The sequence below is a fragment of the Pelophylax lessonae genome (genome assembly GCF_965119305.1).
Source record: "Pelophylax lessonae genome assembly, chromosome: 2".
NCBI classification, from domain to species: Eukaryota; Metazoa; Chordata; class Amphibia; order Anura; family Ranidae; genus Pelophylax; species Pelophylax lessonae.
In genome coordinates, this window is record NC_138769.1 from 440,339,588 (window position 1) to 440,364,568 (window position 24,981).

Here is a 24,981-nt window from a genome sequence, read left to right on the forward strand (position 1 = left end):
CACTATATATCAACGTAGATTCTTGTTGTATTTGTCAATCTTGCAAGCAATCTTCAGACTATCGGTACCAAAAGGTACTTGCTATTGTCAGGGATTTATGGCTTTCTACACTTCTAAAGGGTCAATTTCTTCTCATAATAAGTGTAAAATAATTTGAAATAATAAAAGTATAATAACTTTTGTAGGACACTAGAATAATACAGGAATGTGTGAAAATAAAAACCTAATGTAATGTCAACAAAATCAGTAAAACATATAAAATGTGATAGTAATGAAACCATTATATTTAAAAATGCTAAAATATATAGTAAATAACATCATGTAAGTACATACAAATTGGAGCACATATTTCAACAATGTACCATATTTGCATAGTTTACAGGCTTTTATGAATCAACCCTGTGATTGTCACTAATTATTACCGAGATTTGCAGGTCATTTTCATTGGTGATTTATTTCAGATAACACTTAAATGATACACAGTGAAATTCAGGAATGCAGCTGCATAGTTCGTATATGTATGTGTGATTGAGGAACCTCCACTATACAACACATTTCAGGTCCTAGAACTCAACTGCTGCAGTAGCAGAGTTTAGTCCAGAACACAGCCGCAGCATGGTAACTTGACAGCTAAGGAATGGCGGCATATTGGGTTGTCCTTGAATGACTTGTCTTGTATGTTGGCTCCTCCTGTTAGCAAGCTCCCAGGGTTAGTGTGACAGCACTGCGCAATGCTGTAGAGCTTGTTTGGCTCCCTGGGCTGCCCCCCACGGGAATTTAAAGGAAGCTTCTACAACATAAAAGAGAAATATAGGTATTTGGCACTGGCTGCATTTAAGAATATGTTTAATTAAACATTTTTTAACTGAATAACTGTTGTACATCTACCTGTTGATTGTTTTTATTAATACCTTATTCTATGAACTTCATTACAATAACAATCTTTCTTGAATTTTTTTTTGCTTTTTTTTTGTTTTCCCATACCTTTAAATTCAAAAACTTTACTCAAAGAGTGAGATAGTAGACAAGGACTATTTGTTGCCAACATCCTTATATAAATCTACCATGTATTAAAAAACTCCAATGGGACTTTTCCATTATGGACAATATATACAAATATAATATATTTATTTTTACATCATAAAATCCTGGCTGTTAGGAGTTAGGACATATATTGGAACATCGATATGACAATTTTAATTTGGTCCCTCTCTGGGTTTATCTTGGGTAATGCTGTACTGTAAGATTGTATATTACCACAATATAATATTTTAACAGCCATGATGTGATTTTAAGTGTATTTATATTTTATGATGTAACAATAACGAGATTATATTTTTAAATATTGTCAACACATAGGAGTTTATTTACTAAAACTGGTGCAGTTGTGCATTGTAGCCAATCAGCTTCTAACTCCAGCTTGTTCAATTAGGTGTAAACCCCAGTCATGGAATTTTGAACTAAGCACATATACGGTATCTGTAGTGTTTACTTGTCTCTCTCCAAAGTTCTAAGTGTCGTTTCTCTCTGGTGCTTTGTTCCTCTGTTATGAGCATGAGTCACTTCTGACAAGTTTTCCCGACACATGAGATAACATGAGTTAAAAGTTGTGTCGGGGAGGGGGAATAAGCATGGAGCTTGTCTATTCAGAATACAGCTCTGCATGATCCTATGTTTTACTGGCTATGTGGATGGGGGTGTGTCCCTTTCCTCCAATCAGCTCTCACCCAGTGCAACTGCAGTTCTCCACCCCCTCCTCTGTACTCCTCACAAATGCAGAAGGATTTTCATCACAAATCAGTACTTTGAAGGGTTGTAGACAAGAGAAGACAACAGATAAACAAGTAAAACTTGTAGGAGGATTTTTTTCATCTCTGTGCATCGATTGCTTGGTTTCCATGCAGAGCTGCACCAGATTTTGAACTCTCCAGTTTTAGTAAATCAACACCAGTTACCTGAAAAGTCCCATTGAAGTTTTTGAATACTTGATTAATTCAGCAACTTTACGTAACTCTATGCTCTGCCCAGAGGAGGCAGGCAAACACATGGGGGTTGTTTTCCTAAAGGCAAATAGACTGTGCACTTTGCAAAGTGCAGTTGTACTCTGCAAGTGCAGTTGCTCCCGAGCTTAGTAAATGAGGTAAAGTTTCACTTTGCGAAGAATACCCAATCATGTACAAGGAAGATAAAAAATAAACATAATTTTTGCTTGCACATGATTGGATGAAAGTCAGCACAGCTTTACCTTATTTATTAAGCTGTGGAGCAACTGCACTTTGCAAAGCACACAGTCTGTTTGCCTTTAGTAAATCAAATCCATGATCTCCACAGCAGGCACCGTAAGAATTTTTGGGCTTCAGGGTGACAGAGTACAAGGATGCTTTAACAGAGCTTCTTGCAGCCACGTGGTTCATCACCCCTAACTTTCACCATACATCAAGTAACCCTAATTTTTGTGAATCATGACATGTTGAGTAGCAATTTAAATCATACATTTTGTGGACAAATGTAAATATAAAAACCTAAAAAAAAAGCTATATTAAAATATGTTAAAAAATAAGTGTGCACTTAGTATTCTTAGATAAAGCGTGTATGGGTTTGGGTATCTTTGAAAATCCCACTTGTTTGTGTTTCTTTATCCCTTTGAACATATCACTTATTGCTAGAATCTTCACAAAATAAGATCAAAGCCTACAAATACTAGGACATCACAAACACTTGGATAATGAAGGATTCACATAATATCCATCAATTTTGGAAGGACAGAGAAGACATAATACAAGTTTCTTCATTATGAGAAGATGTTATGATGCTTGTGGTGAATTGTGCAATGACAGCTTTATAAAACCATAACTCCTTAATAAATACTGCTTACCCTTTGTGTTTCAGTGTACAGTGTTCATTGCTTACTATGCAAGTGCAGCAGTATTTCTATGGCTATATCACAGGTCCTTGTTTACCATGTCGGGGGACTCTGGGCTTGAGTCCAAGTCACTGATGGCCTCCTTATTTACAAATGTTGTACCCAATGTCAGACTTTGTCTTGGCTTTACTGGAGCTAACTCAGACAAATTAATATTGTCACTCTTCACTAACGTTGTCTTGTCCATGTTCTCTTCACTGTGCTTAGCCACCACGGCATTAAGGAAATCAAATTTTGGTGACAGTGTTCCCGTTTCAAAGAGATACTTTGCAAAGTAAGAGATAGCTATGTTTGCTAGAAATGAAACCAGCATGGAGAGAGTTTTGAAAGGGAATCTTTGCATAATTAGGTTATTCTTGTCCAGGTAGCAGTTTCCATAACAGATAAGTGCCTGCAGGTGGAGATATGGCTCTCCACCACTTATTCTGAGGAATAGCCCAAACACATATCCTACAATAGACCCATAAGTGTTGGTTCCTTTGATAAAGAGAACACAAAGAAGCTGTGGGAAGATGACAATATAGACCAGGTCAGAGCTCAGGTACCAAAGTCCGTAAACTGACTTTGCCAGTAATGCCATAGCTGTAGCAGCAGCTCCAAATATAAACACAGTAATCCGCATCACCCAGACAATTTCTCTCTCTGATGCCTTTTAAAATAAAAAAAAATAAAAAATACTGTAATGCGTTATAGTTTTAAGATATTACATTTTAAAAACACTTAATATTCTTGGACATGTCTAAATGGCAGTGAAATGTAAATCACAGAACTAATAAACAATTACAATGTACAAATATTCCAAAGTAGAGATTTAGATGATAGAGTATATCAAAATGATGAGAATGCTGATGGGATCTGATCAATAACATCAATTGAAAACTTAGAACTATAAATATTTAAATCAGAGCTGTACTAAAATGCGTTTCTTTAACCAAAGGGGATCTTTAATAGTTCCTTCCTTAAATAAACATCCTGCTTCTCTTACTGCTGATAAAGTTATGCTTTTGTTGATTGACAACTAAAATTGGCCTGTTGTCTCTATTTTTACGTCACTTCACAGAAAAAAACATAGAATTGGGAAATGGGAAATATAAAACATACAATTCAGTGCATATTTTGGGGTGGTTTAGAACATAAAATGTACAGAAAGAGGCAGTATGAAATGGGCAATGTTTAGCATGGGATACAGAGTGAGCCAGTGCAGAAAAGGAATCTACAGCTAAGTGTACTGAATGAGATGGCATGGAATATAGCACGTACAACAAGGTGTATAGAAAAAGGTGATATGGAATAGGGAACATACAGCACGACATATGAATTGAGGCAGTGCGGAATAGCAGAATGCTTAGCGTGGTGTATGGAGTGAGACACTGCGGAACAGGGAAAGTATGAGGCAGTGTGGTACAGGGGACATACAGCATGGCATGCATAATGAACTTGTTGAATAGTTAATGTACAGTATGACATTTAAATAGATCTTGTGTAAAATAGAGATAATACTGCATGGCATATGAGGTAGACATGTGCAATTAGTTTAGTTACAAATTAAAATTTGGCTGAAATTTTCGTTATTCAGAGATTCGTATGTACCTGAATCTCCGCATCACAATAATATTGAATTTCAATGAATCCAAAAATATAACGAAAACAACAAATTCATTTGTATTCATTAGTTTAACCACTTCTGGACCGGAAGGATTTGCCCCCTTAATGACCAGGCCATTTTTTGTGATTCAGCACTGTGTTATTTTTATCGGACAATTGCGCAGTCATGCAAAGCTGTACCTAAATAAAATTCATGTCCTTTTTTTCTCCATAAATAGAGCTTTCTTTTGGTGGTATTTGATCACCTGTGCGATTTTTATTTTTTGTGCTATAAACCAAAAAAGAGCAACAATTCTAAAAAAAAACAATATTTTTCACTTTCTGCTATATAACATTCCCCAAAAAAAATTTAAAAATCAAATTTTCTCTATTGTTCATCGCCAGACGCAGCTGCTTATCTTCATGACTCATAGGGTTATGCTCCTCCTTCTAGGAATAGGCACTAGGTGGGAAAAGAAACAGGCCTATGGGGGCTGTCCCTGCAGGCATAACCCCTCAGACTCTGCTATCATCAAACAGTTTGTTCTGCCTAGTGTTAGGAATAGGACCTAGCTCCCTGCTGGGACTTCGGTCTTAGCTGTAACAGGGAAAGTTTGTGATTTTTTTAAACTAACTAGTTCCTGAGGAGACCAAGATCCAGAGGAACTACAAGCAACAGCTGGCTGTGGTTTCGCATTGGATAATCTAAATCCTTAAGGTCTCCCAGCATGGCCAACGAGCATGAGCAGGTTATAGTCCAGAACTAGGCCTCACTACGAAAGTGCCCCGATGGATGGGGATGAGCCTGCGAGTGGACAGTCTTGCTGGGATGCATCGACAGCACCCCCATCCCGAGTGGGAGGTGATCCGTTTCAGAGTGGCGCCCACCTGGTATAGAACATCATATTCAAGAAAATCTGCTCTGACTCCAATTCTGAGACTGGATTATCTGGGCTTGACTCTAGATTCAGCCTTGGCGAGGGTTTTTCTTCCCCCGAACAAGCTACAAAAAAGCAGGGGGTGATTCAGTTGTTGTTGGACAACAATATTTCCTCTCTACGAGTTTGCATGTAAGCCTCGGGTCTGATGGTATCGACCTTCGAGGCGGTTCCGTTTGCTCAGTTCCATACAAGGGCTTTGCAAAGGGAGATTCTTATCAAATGGAACAAGGATCCAAAGTCCTTGAATTCTGTGATTCGGTTGGGCCCCAACACAAAATCTGCTCTGTTGTGGTGGATTCAGTCTCCAGCACTGTGCCAGGGCAAGTCCTTCCTTCTGTTGTTTTGGACGGTGGTAACCACGGATGCCAGCTTGTCGGGCTGGGGTGGGGTGCTAGGGAAGCTCTGTGCCAAGGGTACCTGGACAATGGAAGAGTCAAATATTTGCTCAGAGCGATAAAGCTTTGTCATTGGATGACTTGTCTGCAAGGTTGTCCGGTTCGGATTCAATCTGACAACGTTACAGCTGTGGCTTACATCAATCACCAGGGGCGCACCAAGAGTGTCTTGGCAACCAAGGAGGTGGCCGATATTCTGGCATGGGCGGAAAGCTTTGTTCCAGCCCTCTCTGCTGTACACATTCCAGGTGTGGAAAACTGACATGCGGATTACCTACACCCGGAGGTGTTCCGCCTCCTGTGTGTTCGGTGGGGGACTCCTGAGGTCGTTCTGTTTGCCTCTTGCCTCAACAAGGTGCAGAGATTCATAGCCAGGTCTCAAGATCTTCTGGCCGACTCCACAGACGCACTGGTGGCTCCTTGGGGTCGGTATCAGCTGATTTTTGCATTTCCACCATTGAAACTCCTGCCGAGGCTTGTGTGCAGGATAGAGGTGGGAAACATTCTAGCCATTCTGGTGGCTTCAGACTGGCCTCACCGCTCTTGGTACGCACACCTGATAAGGCTGGTCGCCGATACCCCTTGGAGACTTCCTCTCAGGGAAGATCTGCTGTCTCAAGGTCCAATCTTCCATCCTGCTTTACAGTTGCTGGCTTTAATGGCATGGCTGTTGAAAGTCAGTTGTTGAGAGATAGGGGTCTTTCTGAATCTGTGATTCCTACACTATTGAAGGCTAGGAAGTCTACCATTGTATGTGGAAATTGTGCATTTCATGGTGTTAATCACTGAAGGTGCACCCTCACTTGTTTTCGATTGCTAGGGTTTTGGCCTTTTTGCAGAAAGGGGTTGAACAATTGTTGGCTTTGGGTACTATCAAAGGCCAAGTTACGGCTTTGGCTATATATTTTCAATGCCACGCATGTCCTAATCCGGACTTTTATCCAGGGAGTGCACCATGTGGCTCCCCCGAGGTGATCCCTGTTACCTCCATGGGATCTAAATCTGGTGTTATCTGTTCTTTAAAAGCCTCCTTTTGAAAACATTTGGGAGGTTTTGCTGCTTTCTTTGTTTAGAAGGTTGCCTTCTTAGTGGCGATCACTTCTGCCCACAGGGTATCTGAATTAGCGGCGTTGTCTTGCCGCTCACCTTATTTGGTGGTACACAGGGATAAGGTGGTACTTTGACCTAATCAGTCATTCCTTCCTCAGGTGGTTTCGGATTTTTATCTGAATGAAGACATTGTGTTGCCTTCACTTTGCCCTAAACCTCAACATCCTAAAGAGTATGCCTTGCATTCTTTGGATGTGGTTCGGGCGATCAGGGTTTATTTAGAGACTACTGAGTCCTTTGGAAAAACACTCTTTTTGTCCTTACTGATGGGCCTCGTAAGGGATTGGCTGCGTCTGCTGCGACCATTTCCAGATGGATTAGGCAGACTGTGGTACAGGCCTATTCACTGAGGGGTCAGGTTCCTCCTTTCCCAGTGAAGGCTCATTCTACGAGAGCGCTGAGTGCCTCTTGGGCTTTTCGCAATCAGGTGTCGGTGCTACAAGTTTGCAAGGCGGTAACTTGATAGTCTGTGCATACGTTCACAAAATTCTACAAGGTAGATGTGTTGGCATCTGCGGATGCTTCTTTTGGCCACAAGGTTTTGCAGGCTGCAGTTTAAAAGAGAACTTTGTTTAGTTTCTCTTTGAGGGTTTCATTTTTTCCGGGTGAGCTCCAGTTGTTCCTGGTTGAGCTCCATGTTACCTGGTTGGCTAAATTTAGCCTTTGGGGACTTAAGTTTTGTTTCTGCGTTGTTTCCCACCCCTCATGATTATACTGCTTTGGGACATCCCTATGAGTCATGAAGATAAGAAGCTGTGTCTGTCGATGAACGACAGAGAAAACTGGATTCTTGTAAGGACTTCCTGTAAAATCCATTTCACTGAAGTTCATCGACAGACGCAGCACCTGCCTCTCTACTTCTGAGGTATGGGTTTTTTTGTCTTCTAAACACTGCTTGCAACTAAACTGTTTGATGATAGCAGAGTCTGGGGGGTTAAGCCTGCAGGGACAGCCCTCATAGGCGTGGTTACGTTTTTTTCCTGCCTAGTGCCTATTCCTAGAAGGAGGAGCATAACCCTTTGAGTCATGAAGATAAGGAGCTGTGTCTGTTGATGATCTTCAAAGAAAAGTATTTTACGGTAAGTTCTTACAAAAATCTATTTTTTTCATCCTTTTAGGCCAATTTGTATTCTGCTACATATTTTTGGTAAAAAAAATCCCAATAAGCGTATTTCGACTGGTTTGCACAAAAGTTATTGCATCTACAAAGCATTTATATAATTTTTATTATTTATTTTTTTTTTTTACTAGTAATGGCGGCAATCTGTGATTTTTAGCAAGATTGAGCCATATGCAGGACATGCATGAGATTTGAAGGGCGCAGCTCCCCATGCAGCTCAGTGGCTAAATAACATGAAAAGCATAAGAACGGTGATGACACTCACACACCCAAAGAAGATAACTAAGAAGCCTGATAACATAACACCCTCGCTCTCACCCTCACCTTTTCCTTCCTATAAAGCTACTTGTTTAACAGGTGAGAATAAATCAAAAACACTTACATTTTGCCTAAATGAAAGTTGGTAAATATTCCTGGCAAACATTGAACTGGCTGATAGGATGGAAGAGTCAGCTGATGACATTACTGCAGCAGATATGGCACCAAGTCCAAAGAAGGAGATGTAAGGTGGACACAAATATTGAAGTACAATGGGTAGAATCATGTCTGTTTCTTCCCTGGACTCTGGATCAGGTAAGCCATATAAGGTTTGATTCCAATCTGAAAAATAGGTAGGCAAAAGTGCTGTCATCTTATTTCTGTTTTAATTGCTGGAAGTAAGTAGTGTATTGGGACCCCAGGATTACTAAATCTTAGATTAAAAACAAAATACACAAACCATATACATTTGTATGTACTACACCAATCTTCTGTCTTTATTAGCTATGCTATTTTAAACATTTTCAGCATCCAGCACACTTCTGGGTGTGTTGGATGCCTGGCCACCGCTGCGTGTAGTGTTTCCTTCCTCTGACCGCTAGATCACTACAGGATGCGGCATTGACATAGGGGTCAGAGAACAGAACCACAGAGTGCAGCAGATAACCAGGCATCTGACACCTGGAGTGTGCTGAATGCTGAAAATGGTTAAGCTAGTGTAATTTGTGAAGACAGCACAAGTAGCTGGAGTGATAAGTATTAAAGGGGAACTTCACCCAAAAGTGGAATGTCCACTTTAAGTCCTCCTCCCCCCTCCTCTACCACATTTGGCATATAATGTTTTTGGGTACGTTTACCTAGTTTTGAGAAGTACCTGCTTCCATTTCTGCTCAGATCACCTAGGTGATCCTAGTGGAAGATTTGACTCCCCTCTCTTCAACCGCAGCTCTCTGGGACATGTCTTGCTCTAGCCAATTCCTGGAAGGATGCATCCTGAAGGTGGCTGGGGAGGTGAAAATGTTTGGCAAGCCTGAGCAGAGTGTTCTTTCCTCTACAGGAAGAGTTCCACTTCTCCTGGGGCCTGGAGAAGATTACTAATGGACTTTTAGCTAGAGAGTGCTTTCCTAAGGTCCTAGTCTAAAGAAGGATCATTTATCTTACTCACAGAGAATCTACCTGTTGATGCTGGGTGGTAGACAGCTCCTGGGACATTGTAAGTAAGACCTGATTTGGGACTGTAGTGTGTGATACTCCTGGAAGGATTTTCTGCTAGGAAGTCTGTTCTCCTATTGATTGATTTTACAGTTTTTGAGTATCCTGTTACCCTAAACTCCTCTCCTTTTAAAGTTATTCAGCAATAAATACTAAAAAGACATCCTCTAGATTGAGCCTGAATTGTTGATGTTCATAGAACTGTGCTTGTGACTGGTGGATTCTTTTCTATAGTGGAAGAACTGGGTATATTCTGAGAGGCCTCTTTGGGGGTAAGCGCTACGTAAATATAGCCCAATTTCCAAAAATCAACCATTTTTATGATGTCCAACATTTTGACTACCACGACCATTTGGACCTATCTTTAAACTAAAAAGGGCTGCACCAGAAATTCTAAAGGCTGTTACTAACTCCTGATAAAGACAGCAGGCAACACAACTATGTGAACATATCAGATTCTGAAAATCTTATTGGCTGCTCGGCCACTGCTACAAAAAAAATATAGGTGTTAGTTACATTTAGTTATTTCAGTGGCTGAGTAGAGTTCTTCTTTAACTAGACTAGGTCAATGGGAAACTCAATCCTAATTCAAAACAGTCTGAGAGAGAAGAAAGTGTTGTTCTGCTTGTGCCATTGTGCAGAGTAATTCTACTATAAGCCCTGGCCCAGACATCGTTGTAATCCAGTTACCTGTGGAGGCTCCAATTGCTCCAATTAGAACTGAAGGAATTGCCATTATCAAAGCACCAAAAGCAGCTAAGAAAGAGAGTACTTGAGCATATGTTGCAGAAGAAGCAGATAAGACCCTCTGAAAATAGGCCTGCCAGGGAATTCCCCCTAGCATCTGTAAATAGAAAAAAAATGAGGGTTTATTACTATATTCAGGCAAGTTTAATAAATGTTAGAAACAGACACTGTCATTTAAACTTTTGTAGAGTTAATTTACTAGGGTGAAGATAATTTCATTGACTGGGAACTTGTGGCCTCAAACCTCAAGCTAGTGGCCTCAAGTTAGCTCATAAGTATCCTCAGTTTGTGTCGCATAATCCTTTTTTGTAGGAAGACCTTTACAATTGAACACATTCAGTACTATAATTAGGTGATAATAAACCTTTGATTTTTTTTTGTATTAAAAATAATAATAAACATGTTAAACTTACCCTGCTCTGTGATGGTCAATGGTATACTATTACACAAAGCAGCCCTGATCCTCCTTTTGTCGGATCCCCCACCAGTGCTCCTGGCTCTACCTCTTCGGCAAGTGCCCCCATAGAAAGCCACTCCCTGCCTCGAATTTCCCAGTGAGGAGTGAGAGAGCAGGAAGAGCCGCCGCTCTCTTGCATGTCGCTGGATCGAGATCAGGTAAGTATAAGGGTGGAGGGGGCTTGGGGATTCTCTGGCACAGAACCTTTTTTTTACCTTAATGCATTAAGATAAAAACCTTCCGCCTTTACAACCACTTTAAAATTTTATTTAAAAAAAGAAAAGGAAAAACTGGCTATACAGTATAGTGCTAGTCATAGCACAAAGACAATACCACGCTGCAAGAGATGTGTAAGTTTCCTAAAATTAGCATAAATTTGTAATGCAAAAAGATCAATAGGCATGCATGTGACTCGTTGCTTGTCCCTCTGGTGAATACTGACAAGCTTGTAGGTGGAGTGCAGTGTGATGCGGCAGAATAACCCACTCAGTCCCAGTGCAACAGAAGAACTTGTATTGAAATAATGCAGAAACATGTCACAAATAAACCGGTGGGAAGGCAGCCCAACCAGGAACACTCACAGTTCCAACAGAGTGTAGAGAGCAGAGTGCAGCCAAACTGTCAGCGTCTGTAGAGAGGGGAAGAATGCGGTCTGGCCATCTTTTGCCCAACAGGCAGATATCCAGAGAACTTACAAGCCCCATGCTTTCCCTTCTTATCAGGAACCTTTCCCTGCCACTAGTACTGTCCCTACCAGGAGGCCTGTCCCTACTCTACCAACTCGCAAATGTGCATCAAAACTGGGAGCCGGGGCCTTAAATAGGCTCTGCCTGACCCAAGATGGCAGCAAGAGTCACATGGGGTGGTGGCACCCAATTGGATTCTTCCCCAGTGACCCAGGAAACTCCTGACTTCCTCTCCAACTGCAGTGTCGCTTTGAAAGAGCAGTGGAGAAAGTAGACTGCACCTGCCTACAAGCTATGTGGATTAATGCATGGAGATAGGGGAATCAGCCATGACACAACAAACTGCAGCCACAACATGGGAGGTCATCATTAAAAGTAAAAAAAAAAAAAACACAGGGATTAGAACTATACTAACACTTAATTAAAACATTTGAAAGTGCACAATGCCTTTAACAGTGTCACCCAGTCTCACAGTTACAGAAGTGAGTGGAGAAAGGTTAAAAGATAAGATGTTTTGTTTACCAGAAGCATGAAACTGTCAATCCAAGACCAGACTTCTCCTCTATTAATGTTGCCCAGCCAAGGCTCCTTGTAGACTTCTTCCACAGCTGTCACTGCGATGTCTGTAACTGCGGGATGAGTCATTGCAAAAGGTACACTGATCCACTGCAATATAAAGCCATATTATTTGATATTGCACAGATCTTAAAACATTTTTAGCCATATTAAAAGTATATTACTGTTATGTTCTATGGTAAAATTGGGCTGTATTTTTTTTATGACCTTTGGACAGCTACTATATATTGTTTTAAATAAAATATTGAGCCCAACTGTACAGTAATCAAATGTCCTATAGAAAGCCAAGCATATGCAGCATGTATTCTCTCTCCCCCTATCCTAGCAATGGCTGAGCTCAGCATTGCTAGGATAGGGGGAGAGAGAGCAATCTGCACATGCATGGTTTTTGAATCAGGAAGCCCATTCATTCCTGCAATGGTGAGGGAATGTGCCCAACATCTGCCATGTCCTGAATATAAGTCAGAATATTTAAACATTGAGAGTATTTCAGCCAGGCTTTATGGGTGACAGAAAAGGCCTACAGGTGCATTAAACAATATTTTTACAATTGGCACTGTGCATTTTAAACCGCTAGGGCACCTTGTCTGCATGGGCCAGTTTATATAAAGGATGACCTTAGTCTTTAACTGCAGTGAGCATGCCTCCCAACTTTCAGAGATGGGAATGAGGGACACCTATGTAGGCATTTGACCCCCCCCCCCCCGCCACATCCCTTAACCTCTTTAAGACCGGAAGGATTTGCCCCCTTAATGACCAGGCCATTTTTTGCGATTTGGCAATGCGTTACTTTAACGGAAAATTGCGCGGTTCTCGCTGCGCTTTACCCAAATAAAATTGATGTCCTTTTTTTCCCACAAATAGAGCTTTCTTTTGGTGGTATTTGATCACCTGTGCGATTTTTACTTTTTGCGCTATAACCAAAAAAAGAGCGAAAATTCTGAAAAAAACACAATATTTTTTACTTTCTGCTATAAAACATTCCAAATAAAAAAATATTAAAAATTAAATTTGTTTATCAATTTAGGCCAATTTGTATTCTGCTACATATTTTTGTTAAAAAAAAATCCCAAAAAGCGTATTTTAACCACTTGCTGACCGCCGCAAGTACATTTACTGCGGCGGTCAGCCCCCCTTGGGCAAAGTGCCGTAGTACTACGTCGCTCGCCCAGGAGCCTGTAGGGGTGAGCTCCCTGCGTGAGTGACCGGCGGCTCTGATGTCCGCTGGCCACTCGCGATCTCCCGCTGGAGAGGAAGAAAGGCAGGCGGCTGATGTAAACAAAGCCTGTCATTCTCCCTGGTGTAACAGCAGAGATCATACGATCCTGCTATGTAGGATCGTATGTCTCTGTGGTTACATCTAAAGCCACGCCCCTCTACAGTTAGAAGCACGCCCCTAGGGACACACTTAACCCCTTGATCTCTAATAAAGTTAACCCCTTCCCTGCCAGTGTCATTTTTACAGTAACAGTGCATATGTATAGCACTGATTACTGTAGTAATGTCACTGGTACTCCCAAAAGTGTCAAAAATGTTAGTCCGATCTGTCCGCCGCAATGTCGCAGTCTCGCAAAAAAAATCGCAGATCGCCGCTATTACTAGTTAAAAAAAACAAACAAAAAAAATGACATCAATCTTTCCCTTACTTACTAAACGCAATAACTTTTGCGCAAACCAATCAAAATACGCCCATTGCGATTTTTTTTACCAAAAATAATTAGCAGAAAACATAATTGGCCTAAAATGTTAAAAAATTTTGATTTTTACATTTTTTTGGGGGGGAATTTCATATAAAAAAATGTGAAAAATATTGTTATTTTTTTCAAAATTTACACTCTTTTTTTGTTTATAGCGCAAAAAGTAAAAATCGCACAGGTGATCAAATACCACCAAAAGAAAGCTCTGTTTGTAAGAAAAAAAAGGACGTCAATTTCATTTGGGTACAGTGTCGCACGACTGTGCAATTGTCCGTTAAAATCACGCAGTGCCGAATCGCAAAATAGGGCCTGGTCTTTGAGCAGCCAAATCCTCCGGGACTTAAGTGGTTAATTGGTTTGCGCAAACCTTATAGCGTTTAAAAACTACGGGATAGATTTTTTGACTTTTTAATTATTTATTTTTTTATTAGTAATGGCGGCGATCTGCAATTTATAGCGGGACTGCGACATTGCGGTGGAAAGATCGCTAAATAATATGCAATGTTACTGTATAAATAATCCTGGCAGGGAAGGGGTTAATACTGGGGGTGATCAAAGGGGTTAAATGTATGCCTTTGTGCTTACTGACTGTGTTCAGCTTAGCTGAAATTGCTGATCTGTCCCTGCCTGTCTGAGAGAAGATCCGCCTGCTTTGTTTACAAAAGCAGGCGGGTTTTCTCCCTGTTTCCTGGACGATTGTGGGAGGAAGGCGGAGATCGCCGCCTCTCCTCCCATGGCCCGCCTCCCGCTGTGTCTAATCAGCGACATTCCGGCGTCACGCGTGCACCGCCGAAAATCACATGCACTCCAGTCACGTAGTACTATGTAACTGGACGCAACCGAGCTGCCCTGCCGCAGTAAAAAGCCGTCGGCAAGTGGTTAAAGGAGAATTGTACGAAAAAAAAAATTGGTTAAGCCCACAAGTACTTTTTTTTACCACTACTATTCCTTTTACCTTGGCTTTTAAAATTTACAAATGCAGCTATTTCGAAATTGGATGAAAGATTTAGCACTGACAACACCTTTTTGATAGATAAGTAGTGCATTTCATTTGATATACAGAACAAAATGAGGTACAAATGAGAAGGAAAGAGGGACAGAGGGACTTTGTTCCGAATGAGGGACAGTCCCTTGAAATCAGGGACAGTTGGGAGCTATGTATTGAGGTGTGTTTGACCACACTATTGTTGCTTGGAAAGAAGAAATATCACTGTTTTAGGTGCTACAGTACCATATAGATAGAAACAACATACAATATAAAACATACATTACAAACAAACAAACATACATTTGTAGTGAAGATACATCTACTATGCTTAGCAAAAGAGGAAAAGGTAAAAGCACTGCAGCATTAAAATCACTAAATGACACAGGAAAAATGAATATTGCATTTTGCTAGGAAAAGCCCATGCCTGTCATTCAGAACTTGATAAGGTCAAGAACTCAGACTGGGTTTTTGAAGCAGTCTAATAGAGGCAGAAACAAATATAAGTGACAGTGACATAAATATTTAAAAATAAAAAGTACTAGAAGAAAGCCTGATGCAAATGTCAAGGATGGCACTAAATGAAGCGTATGAAAGCAATTAAAAGCCATTTGTTCATGTAATGCTGTATACCAAATATAATAAAAAAAAAATTAAGAAAAAATCCAAGTACAAGAAATGTTAATTTGAGGTACATGAAATGTGTAACGCTAATGATATTAATCTTGTGTTTGTTGAGTTATCAGCTAGTCAGTGCAAATATCCAGATGTGAATTTTTAAATATGCCTGTGCAAAGGTATAACCAACAGCTGGTGCACTGTAATGACTTCAGCTGTAAGATCAGGGTTTTTCTCTAATTATTCCTAGGTGGAACCCGTTAAATAGGTCTACATCATTAGAAAAAAAAAAAAAAAACCAAGAACGTATACCAGCTGACCACCTTCCTCGGCTTTTGGCTTCTCTTACACATACCTGTGCTGTTTTCTCTTCTCTGTATCTTTCCTAAGCATCTGGTTACCTTCTCAAAGTTCTGGAATTCTCCTTATTAAAGGGAGACTCCACTTTAATTTAAAAATGTAATACAACTTGCATAACACAAGTGTGTAAGTGTAGCACTTACAGGTATGAATTACTTCTTATGGAGATTACAATAGTCATCCCTACTTTCATCTACTCGTCCCTCCAGAAGGACACTGCTGTCTTTGCTCAGGCACTATTTAGGGTAAGCGTGTACCTTCTGCACCGAGGTACCGTTTCGTGATGTAACACAGTTGTGTAAATTCTGATACCTATGCAGTTCCCCTACTGTAGCCTCTCGTCTTGTGACCCGATCCAATGAAAGTCTAAGGAAAGTCACTTGACTGAAGCTCAAGGAGTGCATTTTAATCATAAAAGGTAGAACTTTTTTTGCATTCCAGCCTATAGCCAGTTACATTTCAAATTTCTCTTCCTCGCCAGCATGGTAAAAACACTGTACACTGTACTACTCAAATATTTGATTCTCCTGGTCATATAATTGGCTCACTGCTATTCTTTGTCCCCAGGTTTACTCTATAAAGCCTTTTATCTTTGGTCAGATGATTTTGAAGGATTCAGGTCATTTCACTTCAATTATATTGGAAGCAAATTTTCTGGCTTCACATCCTTTCAGTTTTTTCAAATCATTTTATTGTTTTTTTTTTCAAATGATTGTTGACCTTTTGGTTATCATAACCAGCCTAATATTCCCTGGTTCATATATAAACTGTACAATATAAACACATAGTACAAAACAAACACATAAAAGCAGCTCAATAAACAGAGTGATGCTCTTTTTTTGTATTTCTGACAGCATAATAATTGTCATAGCAGCATAAATAACTGCCCTGGGGACCGGTTTCAGACAAGGCCAGATAGTGAGCAGGGCAGGGGGCAGTTAGTGACATCTGGCTTTGGGTGAAGCTGTGTTGCTCTGTGTGTAGAGGTTGGTGGAGAGCTGGCCAAGGGGCTATGGTGGACAGACTGGAAGGCTGCATCTTTGATTACCTGAACACATACATGGGAAATCTATACTGTGTGCACAATTATTAGCAAGTTGTATTTTTGAGGATTTGTTTCATTATTGAACAACTACAGTGCTCTCGGTCAATCCAAAATGTTAAAGTTATTGTAAAGGCAGAAGTTTTTTTTTTTTTTATCTTAATGCATTCTATGCATTAAGATAAAAAAACCTTCTGTGTGCCTAAGCCCCCCTAATACTTACCTGAGCCCATCTTTATCCAGCGATGTTGCAGGAGTTTCTCAGCTGCCCGGGACTCCCCTCCTCATTGGCTGAGACAGCAGCGTGATGCGATTGGCTCCGGCTGCTGTCAATTAAAGTCAGTCAGCCAATGAGGAGAGAGAGAGGGGCGGGGGTGTGTCATGGCTCTAAGTCTGAATGGAGGATCTGGGCCACTCTGTGCAAAACCACTACACAGAGCAGGTTGTAATGGATGTAATCAATGGTTATAGTGAAATGCCTTTTTCACTTATGATGCATACCATATGCCTTATGTATATATGCTACTGCTGCATTTTATGTCCTTACTCAAACATTTATTGATTACTTTTTACTAGTGTGCAGTATTTTATTTAGTCGCGCTGATGTATACACCTTATTGATTATAAAAGCTGGTTTTGGATAAGTCCTTTATTAAAGAATAAGAATATTAAAGAATAAAAATAAAAAAATAGTGTCCCCTGATGATCAGTCGCACGCACGCCCGCCTTCCCGCCCACCCGCCCGAAAAATAGAAAAAAAAAAAAAAAAAAAAGCTCTTGCTTCTAGGAACGCTTCCCGCGCTATGAGCTGTTTTGAGTTTGACAGTTCTTTTGTAGGGATCTGGCGTCACAAGCCGCCCCACAATGCACTGCTCATGTGCAGTGAACAAATTACATGACGTCAGTAATTTATTCACTGCACCTGAGCAGTGCATTGTGGGGTGGCTTGTGACGTCAGAGCCTTATAAAAGAGCTGTCAAACTCAAAACAGCTCATAGCGCAGGAAGCGTCTGTAGAAGGAGGAGCTTCTTTTTGTTTCTATTTTTCGGGCGGGCGACACTATTTTTTTATTTTTAAATAAAGGATTTATCCAAAACTGGCTTTTGTCTTTATTTTTATTGTACACTTTTTTGGTGAATGGGTAGGGGTACAATGTACCTGATATCCATTCACATGGGGGTGGGATCTGGGGGCCCCCTTGTTAAAGGAGGCTTCCAGATTTTGATAAGCCTCCCCCCCGGAGACCCCCACAACCACAGTCCAGGGTTGTGGGGAAGAGACCCCTGCCCCCATCAACATGGAGGCAAGGTGCTTTGGGGTGGGGGGGCAGGGCCCCCCCTGCCCCAAAGCACCCACCCCCCATGTTGAGGGCATGTGGCCTGGTATGGTTCAGGAGGGGGGGCGCTCACTCACCCCCACCCCCATCCTGGCCAGCCAGGCTGTGTGCTCGGATAAGGGTCTGGTATAGATTTTAGGGGGAACCCCATGCCCATTTTTTTTTTTTAATTTTGGCGTGGCATTACCCTTAAAATCCATACCAGACCCAAGGGGCCTGGTATAGATTTGGGGGAGGGGACCCCACGCCGTTTTTTTCTTTCATTTTTTTATCTGTATTGCCAGGAGCCGACAATACATTACAGCCGCGAGCAAGTTTAAATGACATTTTTTCCTTTAGAGATGTCAGTATTGCTACAGCACACTACATATATCACACAAATGCACCACTTTACAGGCACATTAAGGGGGCCCCCAGGCACGATATTTAAAGGAGTTTTTCATTTTTATTGTTTCACTTTAAGCATTATTAAAATCACTGCTTCTGTAAAACGATCGTTTAAAAAAATTATAATAATATAAAATGAATAATAATTTTGCATTGATTCATGTCCCCTAGTGCAGTACCCAGGTCCACATACACTTTTTTGGGCCAATAACTTGCATTTAAACCTTTAAATTTAGGACTTTTGATTTTTCATTTCCCCTGTTCGAGATGTTCTGGTGCGAACCGAACAGGGGGGTGTTCGGTTCATCACTATTCTGGAATATGACATCATTGGAGGTTATTGGGTTCCTGGAAGCTTCACGTTTGATTCTTATCAAATCTTTGCCAGTTAATTTGCATTTTTTTTCTCAACACTTTTTTTGCGACCATGTTACTATTTGCAACAAAATGTTTGATGTTTCTGTGATCAACCCAATATCCCTCTGAAGGACTTTTTACAATTTTTTATTATTCAGAGTCAGTTAAAATTCAGATTTTTCCTACAGCTTATCTGTAAAATCCATTTCTTGGAGTACATCACGGGACACAGAGCAGCCATATTCATTACTATCTGGGTTATACGCCACCTACAGATGAATGGACACTGGCAACCAATTAAGACAGGAAGTCCCCCTCTATATAACCCCCCCCCCTTTACAGGAAGTACCTCAGTTTTGAAGCATGCAATAAACATCCCAGACAAGAGGGGAGGGACCTGTGTGTCCTGTGATGCACTCCAAGAAATGGATTTTACAGGTAAGCTGTAGAAAAAGTCCATATTCCTTTATCGTACATCACGGGAGCAGCCATATTTATTACTATTTGGGATGTCCCAAAGCAATGCGCTTGAGGAGAGGGGGACACTATAAAAAACACCGCCATCAGGCTGCAAAAGATCTACATAGCTGCCTGCAGAACACTACGGCCAAATGCAGACTCCTCCTGGGTCCTAACATCCACTTGATAGAATCTAGTGAACGTATGTACCGAAGGCCAAGTAGCGCCTTGCAATTCTGAGCCAAAGAAGCTTGATGGTGAACTGCCCAAGAGGCACCTACTCTTCTGGTAGAGTGTGCCTTTACCAGAAAAAGTGGAACCTTCCCTTTCAAACCATATGCCTGGATAATAACCTGGTGAATCCATTGAGAACGTGTAGATTTAGTTGCTGCCTGCCCTTTTCTGGGACCTTCTGGCAGCACAAACAAAAGGTCGGTCTTACGAATCGGAGCTGACCTTTTCAAATAAATCTTGAATGCATGTACTACATCAGGAGAACGTAATAACCTTTCCTCTGCTTTTTGAGGATTTGGAAAGAAGGAAGGCAGTATAATGTCCTGATTCAAATAAAAAGCGGACACCACCTTGGGCAAAAAAACCTGTGTGTGGAATCACGCTATCTTGATGTAAAATCAAGAATGGCTCTTTACAAGAAAGAGCCGCTAATTTTGATACTCTTCTGGCTGAAGTTAGTGCAACCAAAAAGACCAACTTTCTGGTAAAAAGAACCAGAGAAATTTGCTGCATGGGCTCAAAAGGCTTTTTCTGTAAAACTGCCAACACCTCACTGGCAAAAGCATATGTAGCACCCCTTGAACGAAGGTTTGAACTAAAGAATGTGAAGAGAGGTCTCTGGAAATAAAACAATAAAGCTGATATTTGACTGAATTTTACGGAGATGCCCTTTTCTGGCCTCACACCAGGAACTCTGTATTAACCAGACTCTGTATTAATTGCCTGTAGAGACTCGTTTTCTAGTGTTTATCAGGGTAGAGACTGCAGGGCAATATATACTCTGCTCCTTCAAGATCCAGGCTTCAATAGCCCAGCCATCAAATTTAGAGACTATAAAGCAGGGTGGAATATCAGACCCTGTGAGAGCAGGTCCGGACGCAGTGGAAGAACCCAAGGCCTTGCTACTGCCAAATTTAGAATTTGTGCGTACCAAAACCTCCTGGGCCATGCTGGAGCCACCAGATTACTGATTTCCCCTCTATCTGGATCCTGCGTAGAAGACGTGGCAGCAGCTGAACAGGAGGAAAGGCATAGATCAGGGAAAACTCCTCCCAAGGAGTCACCAAGGCATCAACTCTGACTGTGAGTGGATCCCTTGTCCTGGACACAAATTTTCTCAACTTGTTGTTGAACCTGGATGCCAACAGATCTACATCCAGGACCCTCCAGTGTTGGCAGATCAATGCAAAGATCTCAGGGTGTAAGGACCATTCCCCCGGAAACATCTGCTAACGACTCAGAAAGTCTGCCTGCCAGTTTTCTGTTTCCAGAATGAAAACTGCTGACAGGCATGGAACAAATTTTCCCTCCCAGGATAGGATGAGATCCACCTCCTTCTGGGCTGACTGACTCTTGGTGTCTCCCTGATGGTTGATATAAGTCACAGCCGTAGCATTGTTGGATTGTATCCTAACAGGGTAACCCCAAAGTCTGGGCATCCAGTACTTTAATGCCTGCAAAACTGCTCAGATTTCCAGGATATTGATGAGAAGACTCCTTTCTACACAAGACCACTTTCCTTGGACAGTGGCTTCCTCCAGAGCTACTTCCCAGCTGGAGAGACTGGCATCTGTAGTCACTACCTTCCAGACTAGTGGAAGAAAGCATTTCCCTCTTTCCAAATTCCTGGCCATAAACTACCAACTTAGACTCTGACGTACCCTCAGTACCAGAGACATGCACCAATCTAAGGCCTGGATCTTTCTGCTCCAGGCTGACAGAATGTTGTTCTGTAAAGGTCTGCCATGGAATTGAGCATAGGGAACTGCTTCGAATGAGGATCCCATCTTCCCTAATAACCTCATGCAAAGAAGTACAGAAGGATACTTTTTCCTTCTTACGGACTGAACCAGATTCTTCAGGTCTACGACCTTTTTTGACGGCAAGAATACCTTTGCCTGTTCTGTGTCCACAAGGAAACCCAGATATTGCAGATGCTGGACCGGCTGTAATGCTGACTTTGCCAAGTTCAGAATCCAACTCAGACATTCTAAGAACTGAACTGTCTGGAAGACATTCTGGCTTAGAGCCGAAGCCGATTGGTCAATTAGTAATAGATTGTCTAGACATCCTACCACTGCTATTCCTTGAGACCTTAGAGCCGCCAATACTGGGGCTAGGATCTTTGTGAACACTAGTGGAGCCGTGGCCAGCCCGGAGGGCACATCCACAAACTAAAAATTATGTTTTTCTACTGCAAAGCGTAAAAACCTTTGATGGGCCTGAAAGATAGGTACAAGAAGGTATGCATCCTTGATGGCTATGGATGCTAGAAATTCTCCTCCCTGCAGAAAGGCAATGACTGAGTGAATTGACCCCATTCGGAATGTGTGAATGTTTAGAAACTGGTTCAGAGCTTTGAGATTCAGAATAGGTCTCATGTCTTCGTTTGGCTTGGGGACTATGAAAAGGTTTGAGCAAAAAAAAACCTGAATCTTTCATCCTCCGGAACTTCTGTAATCACTCTTGGAGATCTTAAATGGTCCAGAGCCAGAAATAGAGATCTTCTTTTTAGAGGATCTGCAGGTATGTTTGACTTTACAAACCGAGGATGGGGAAACACCCAAACCTCTAGTTTTTACCTCTGCGAGATAGTGGAAATAACCCAGTTGTCCTGAATTATTTCTACCCAGACCTCTGAGAACCATAGCAGCTTTCTCCCACCCGACTGAGCGGGGACGCCCCTTCACAAGGCAGATTTAGAGCAAGACTTGGTAGGTCTCTGGGCCCAGGGTTTCTTCTGCCCTTGACCTGAAGGCTTAGTTCTAGATCCAGATGGCTGGGGCTGTCGCAACTACCTGGGATTAGAAGAAATGGGAGTCTGAGTGTTGGAAACCTTAAAAGAAGGACGTTTGCTTTTCCTTTTAACTGGTAGCAACCCACTCTTTCCCCCCAAAATCTTTTTGATATATTTATCCAGATCATCACCAAATAGGCGTTCCCTCATGAAAAGGAAAGCCAGCCAGCAACTTTTTACATGGTAATTCCGCAGACCAACTTTTTAGCCATAGGATTCTGCGCATATGAACTGACAAAAGAGCAAACTGTGACATTTGCTATATGGCATCTTTAAGAGCATCTACTGCAAAACACAAAGTTCGAGGTAGATCTGCCAAGTCTTTTACAGACTCTCCTTGTGAAGGAACCATTCTGGAAACAATGTGGTCTTTTAAAAACTGACACACTCCTATAGCTGCCACTGCCAGTTGTATTGCAGACCCTACAATAGCAAAGGAAGCTTTTAGCAAAGATTACAACTTCTTATCAGCTGGATCTTTAAAAACCTGGGCATTATCCACAGGACAAATGAAGCTTTAGTTAACAGAAGATATGGCAGCATCCACAGTAGGTATACTCCATTTTCCTATGAACTTTTCCTCCATAGGATACAACAAAGAAAACCTTTTAGGAGGAACAAAAATCCTATCAGGATGATCCCAATCAGCATACATTATCTTCTCCAAGAGCGGATGTAAAGGAAAAGCCTGAGGACTTTGAGAATGGTGCAATGAGCCTAAAGAGGAAAAAGAGACATCTCTAAGGGAGGTAATTTAAATCCAGACCGGACCATTTCAGTGAGAGACTGAATTAACAATCTCTGGGATTGAGAGGCCAAGAATGACTCCTCAGATCCTGACTCCCCAGATGTGGAAACCTCAGTCATTTATAGCTACTTCCTCCACATCCTCTGCCCAATCCTGAACTAACGGGGGGGGGATCAGGTGAGGCTCAGGTGAGGGGGATCTATCCCGTTTCCTCCCTCCTTGTGATGCTTGTGATGCTCCTCCTTGTGATGCTGCAATCATGCCAGCAATTTTACCCTCAAGGCCGGCTGACGCTGAAGCCAAATCATCCTTAGTGATGTAGGCTGGGACAGAAGCACTGGATGCAGCTACTATGCCTGACAACCGTAACAAATTGGCTAGATGCCTCTGGCCATTCAGGGGAGGTAAATACAGAGGAAGCACGGCTAGAATCTTCTAATCCTGACGGTGGCACCATAGTGCCCCTTCTAGCTGTGCCCCCCCCCCACTTCTCTTTCAGGAGGACATTGCTCTAGGCAAGAAAACTTGAGGTACTAACTTTAGTGTACCCAAGGCTTCTGCCAAGCTATACAGCTTATCACACACAGCTCTGATTATCCCTAAGTAACAGAACCTGTCTGTGCCTGTAAACACACTCACCAGCTGCTGGTGCTCTGCATCCCCTCCAGCATCTGACAGAAGCTTGCGCGCTGGGAACATTTCATTAAAAGTCACGCAGTTTGCGCTTGTTACTGCACATGTGCGGCTTGCTACATGCATGATTGCATTCACGTGAACGCCAATGGTGTCATGACACTCCCCCTCCCGGCTCCGCGTGCGCGCTTGTGCCTGTAAATGGCAAATATTCACAATCTACTATCCTTCACCACAGGGACGCCACCGAGGGTGCTCTCTGACCTGGAGCCACAGAGGAGACGAATGCGCAGGTGCTTGTGTGCCTAGGCGAAAACCTGCACGCCAAACAACATGGGGTGAGAGCAGAATGTTTAAGCAAACAAGGTGTGCTTTGTCCTAGCTGATACACCTACTGCCTCCAGTGGAGACCTAAACATGGCACTCGGTATCTGCTATTTTAAAGGGGACAGTGCATAAAAATATTTTTTACAAATGTTTTTAAAGTGGACTTACCATTCCCGCCGCAGGATTCTGCTTAAAACAAGAACCCAATCTTCACCCATCACGGCGGGTTTCTGTCACTTGCTCACCATCAAGGACTGGGTCCCCCTTTTTTTGAGGGGCCACTACCTTGGACCTATAGAGCACCCTGCAGGAGCGCCTTTGGGGTTGTTTTTTTTACCAAGGGTCCGGATCCCAGAATCCAGTGCCTAAAAAAGTCACATTACAAGCAAAACCTTGTTTCTCCTTTACCGAGGCTCAGGTACCATCCTTTTGGTCTTCCACTTTTGGATGGATCTGATTGTTAATCCCCTTAGATCTTGATCAGGGTTTGTAGCATAATCTTCTTTCTTCTTCTTTGAAAAAAACATAAAAACATAAAAACATGGAGAGCTTCTCCAATCTGTGACCATCACCTTTAAGACACTTGCAAAAAAACAGAGGTACTTCCTGTATAGGAGGGGTTATATAGAGGGGGACTTCCTGTCTTAATTGGTTGCCAGTGTCCATTCACCTGTAGGTGGCGTATAACCCAGATAATAATGAATATGGCTGCTCTGTGTCTGTTGATGTATGATAAGAAATCTCTTTTTTGGCCCATTTTGCCTGAGGAAAAGAAGCTGCCTGAAAATTATGCACACCTTGATATACGGTGTTGATCTCCTTAAAAAACAAATACACATCATCTGATAGGCATTCAAATTTATACAATTTGGACAATATGCATAAAAATTATGATTTGGTCAATAAACTTGCCTAATAATTGTGCACACAGTGTAATTGATATACAATATACTGACTGGTTTGTACCTTCAGACAGAGCTTGTTTGCTCTCC

At 41.7% G+C, this 24,981-nt stretch overlaps 1 protein-coding gene across 1 annotated transcript in view; it reads right to left on the reverse strand.

Moving 5' to 3' along the window:
* Positions 1-2,273: 2,273 nt before the first annotated feature.
* SLC5A7 (solute carrier family 5 member 7) overlaps positions 2,274-24,981 on the reverse strand; it is a 67,223-nt gene continuing 44,515 nt past the window's right edge. Inside the window, exons 5-8 of the mRNA XM_082244732.1 lie at positions 11,956-12,099; positions 10,234-10,387; positions 8,456-8,673; positions 2,274-3,572 (exon numbers count right to left, since the gene is read on the reverse strand). Of these exons, the coding sequence (XP_082100858.1) occupies positions 2,943-3,572; positions 8,456-8,673; positions 10,234-10,387; positions 11,956-12,099 (1,146 nt within the window). The 3' untranslated portion in view covers positions 2,274-2,942. The remainder of the gene's footprint in view (positions 3,573-8,455; positions 8,674-10,233; positions 10,388-11,955; positions 12,100-24,981) is intronic.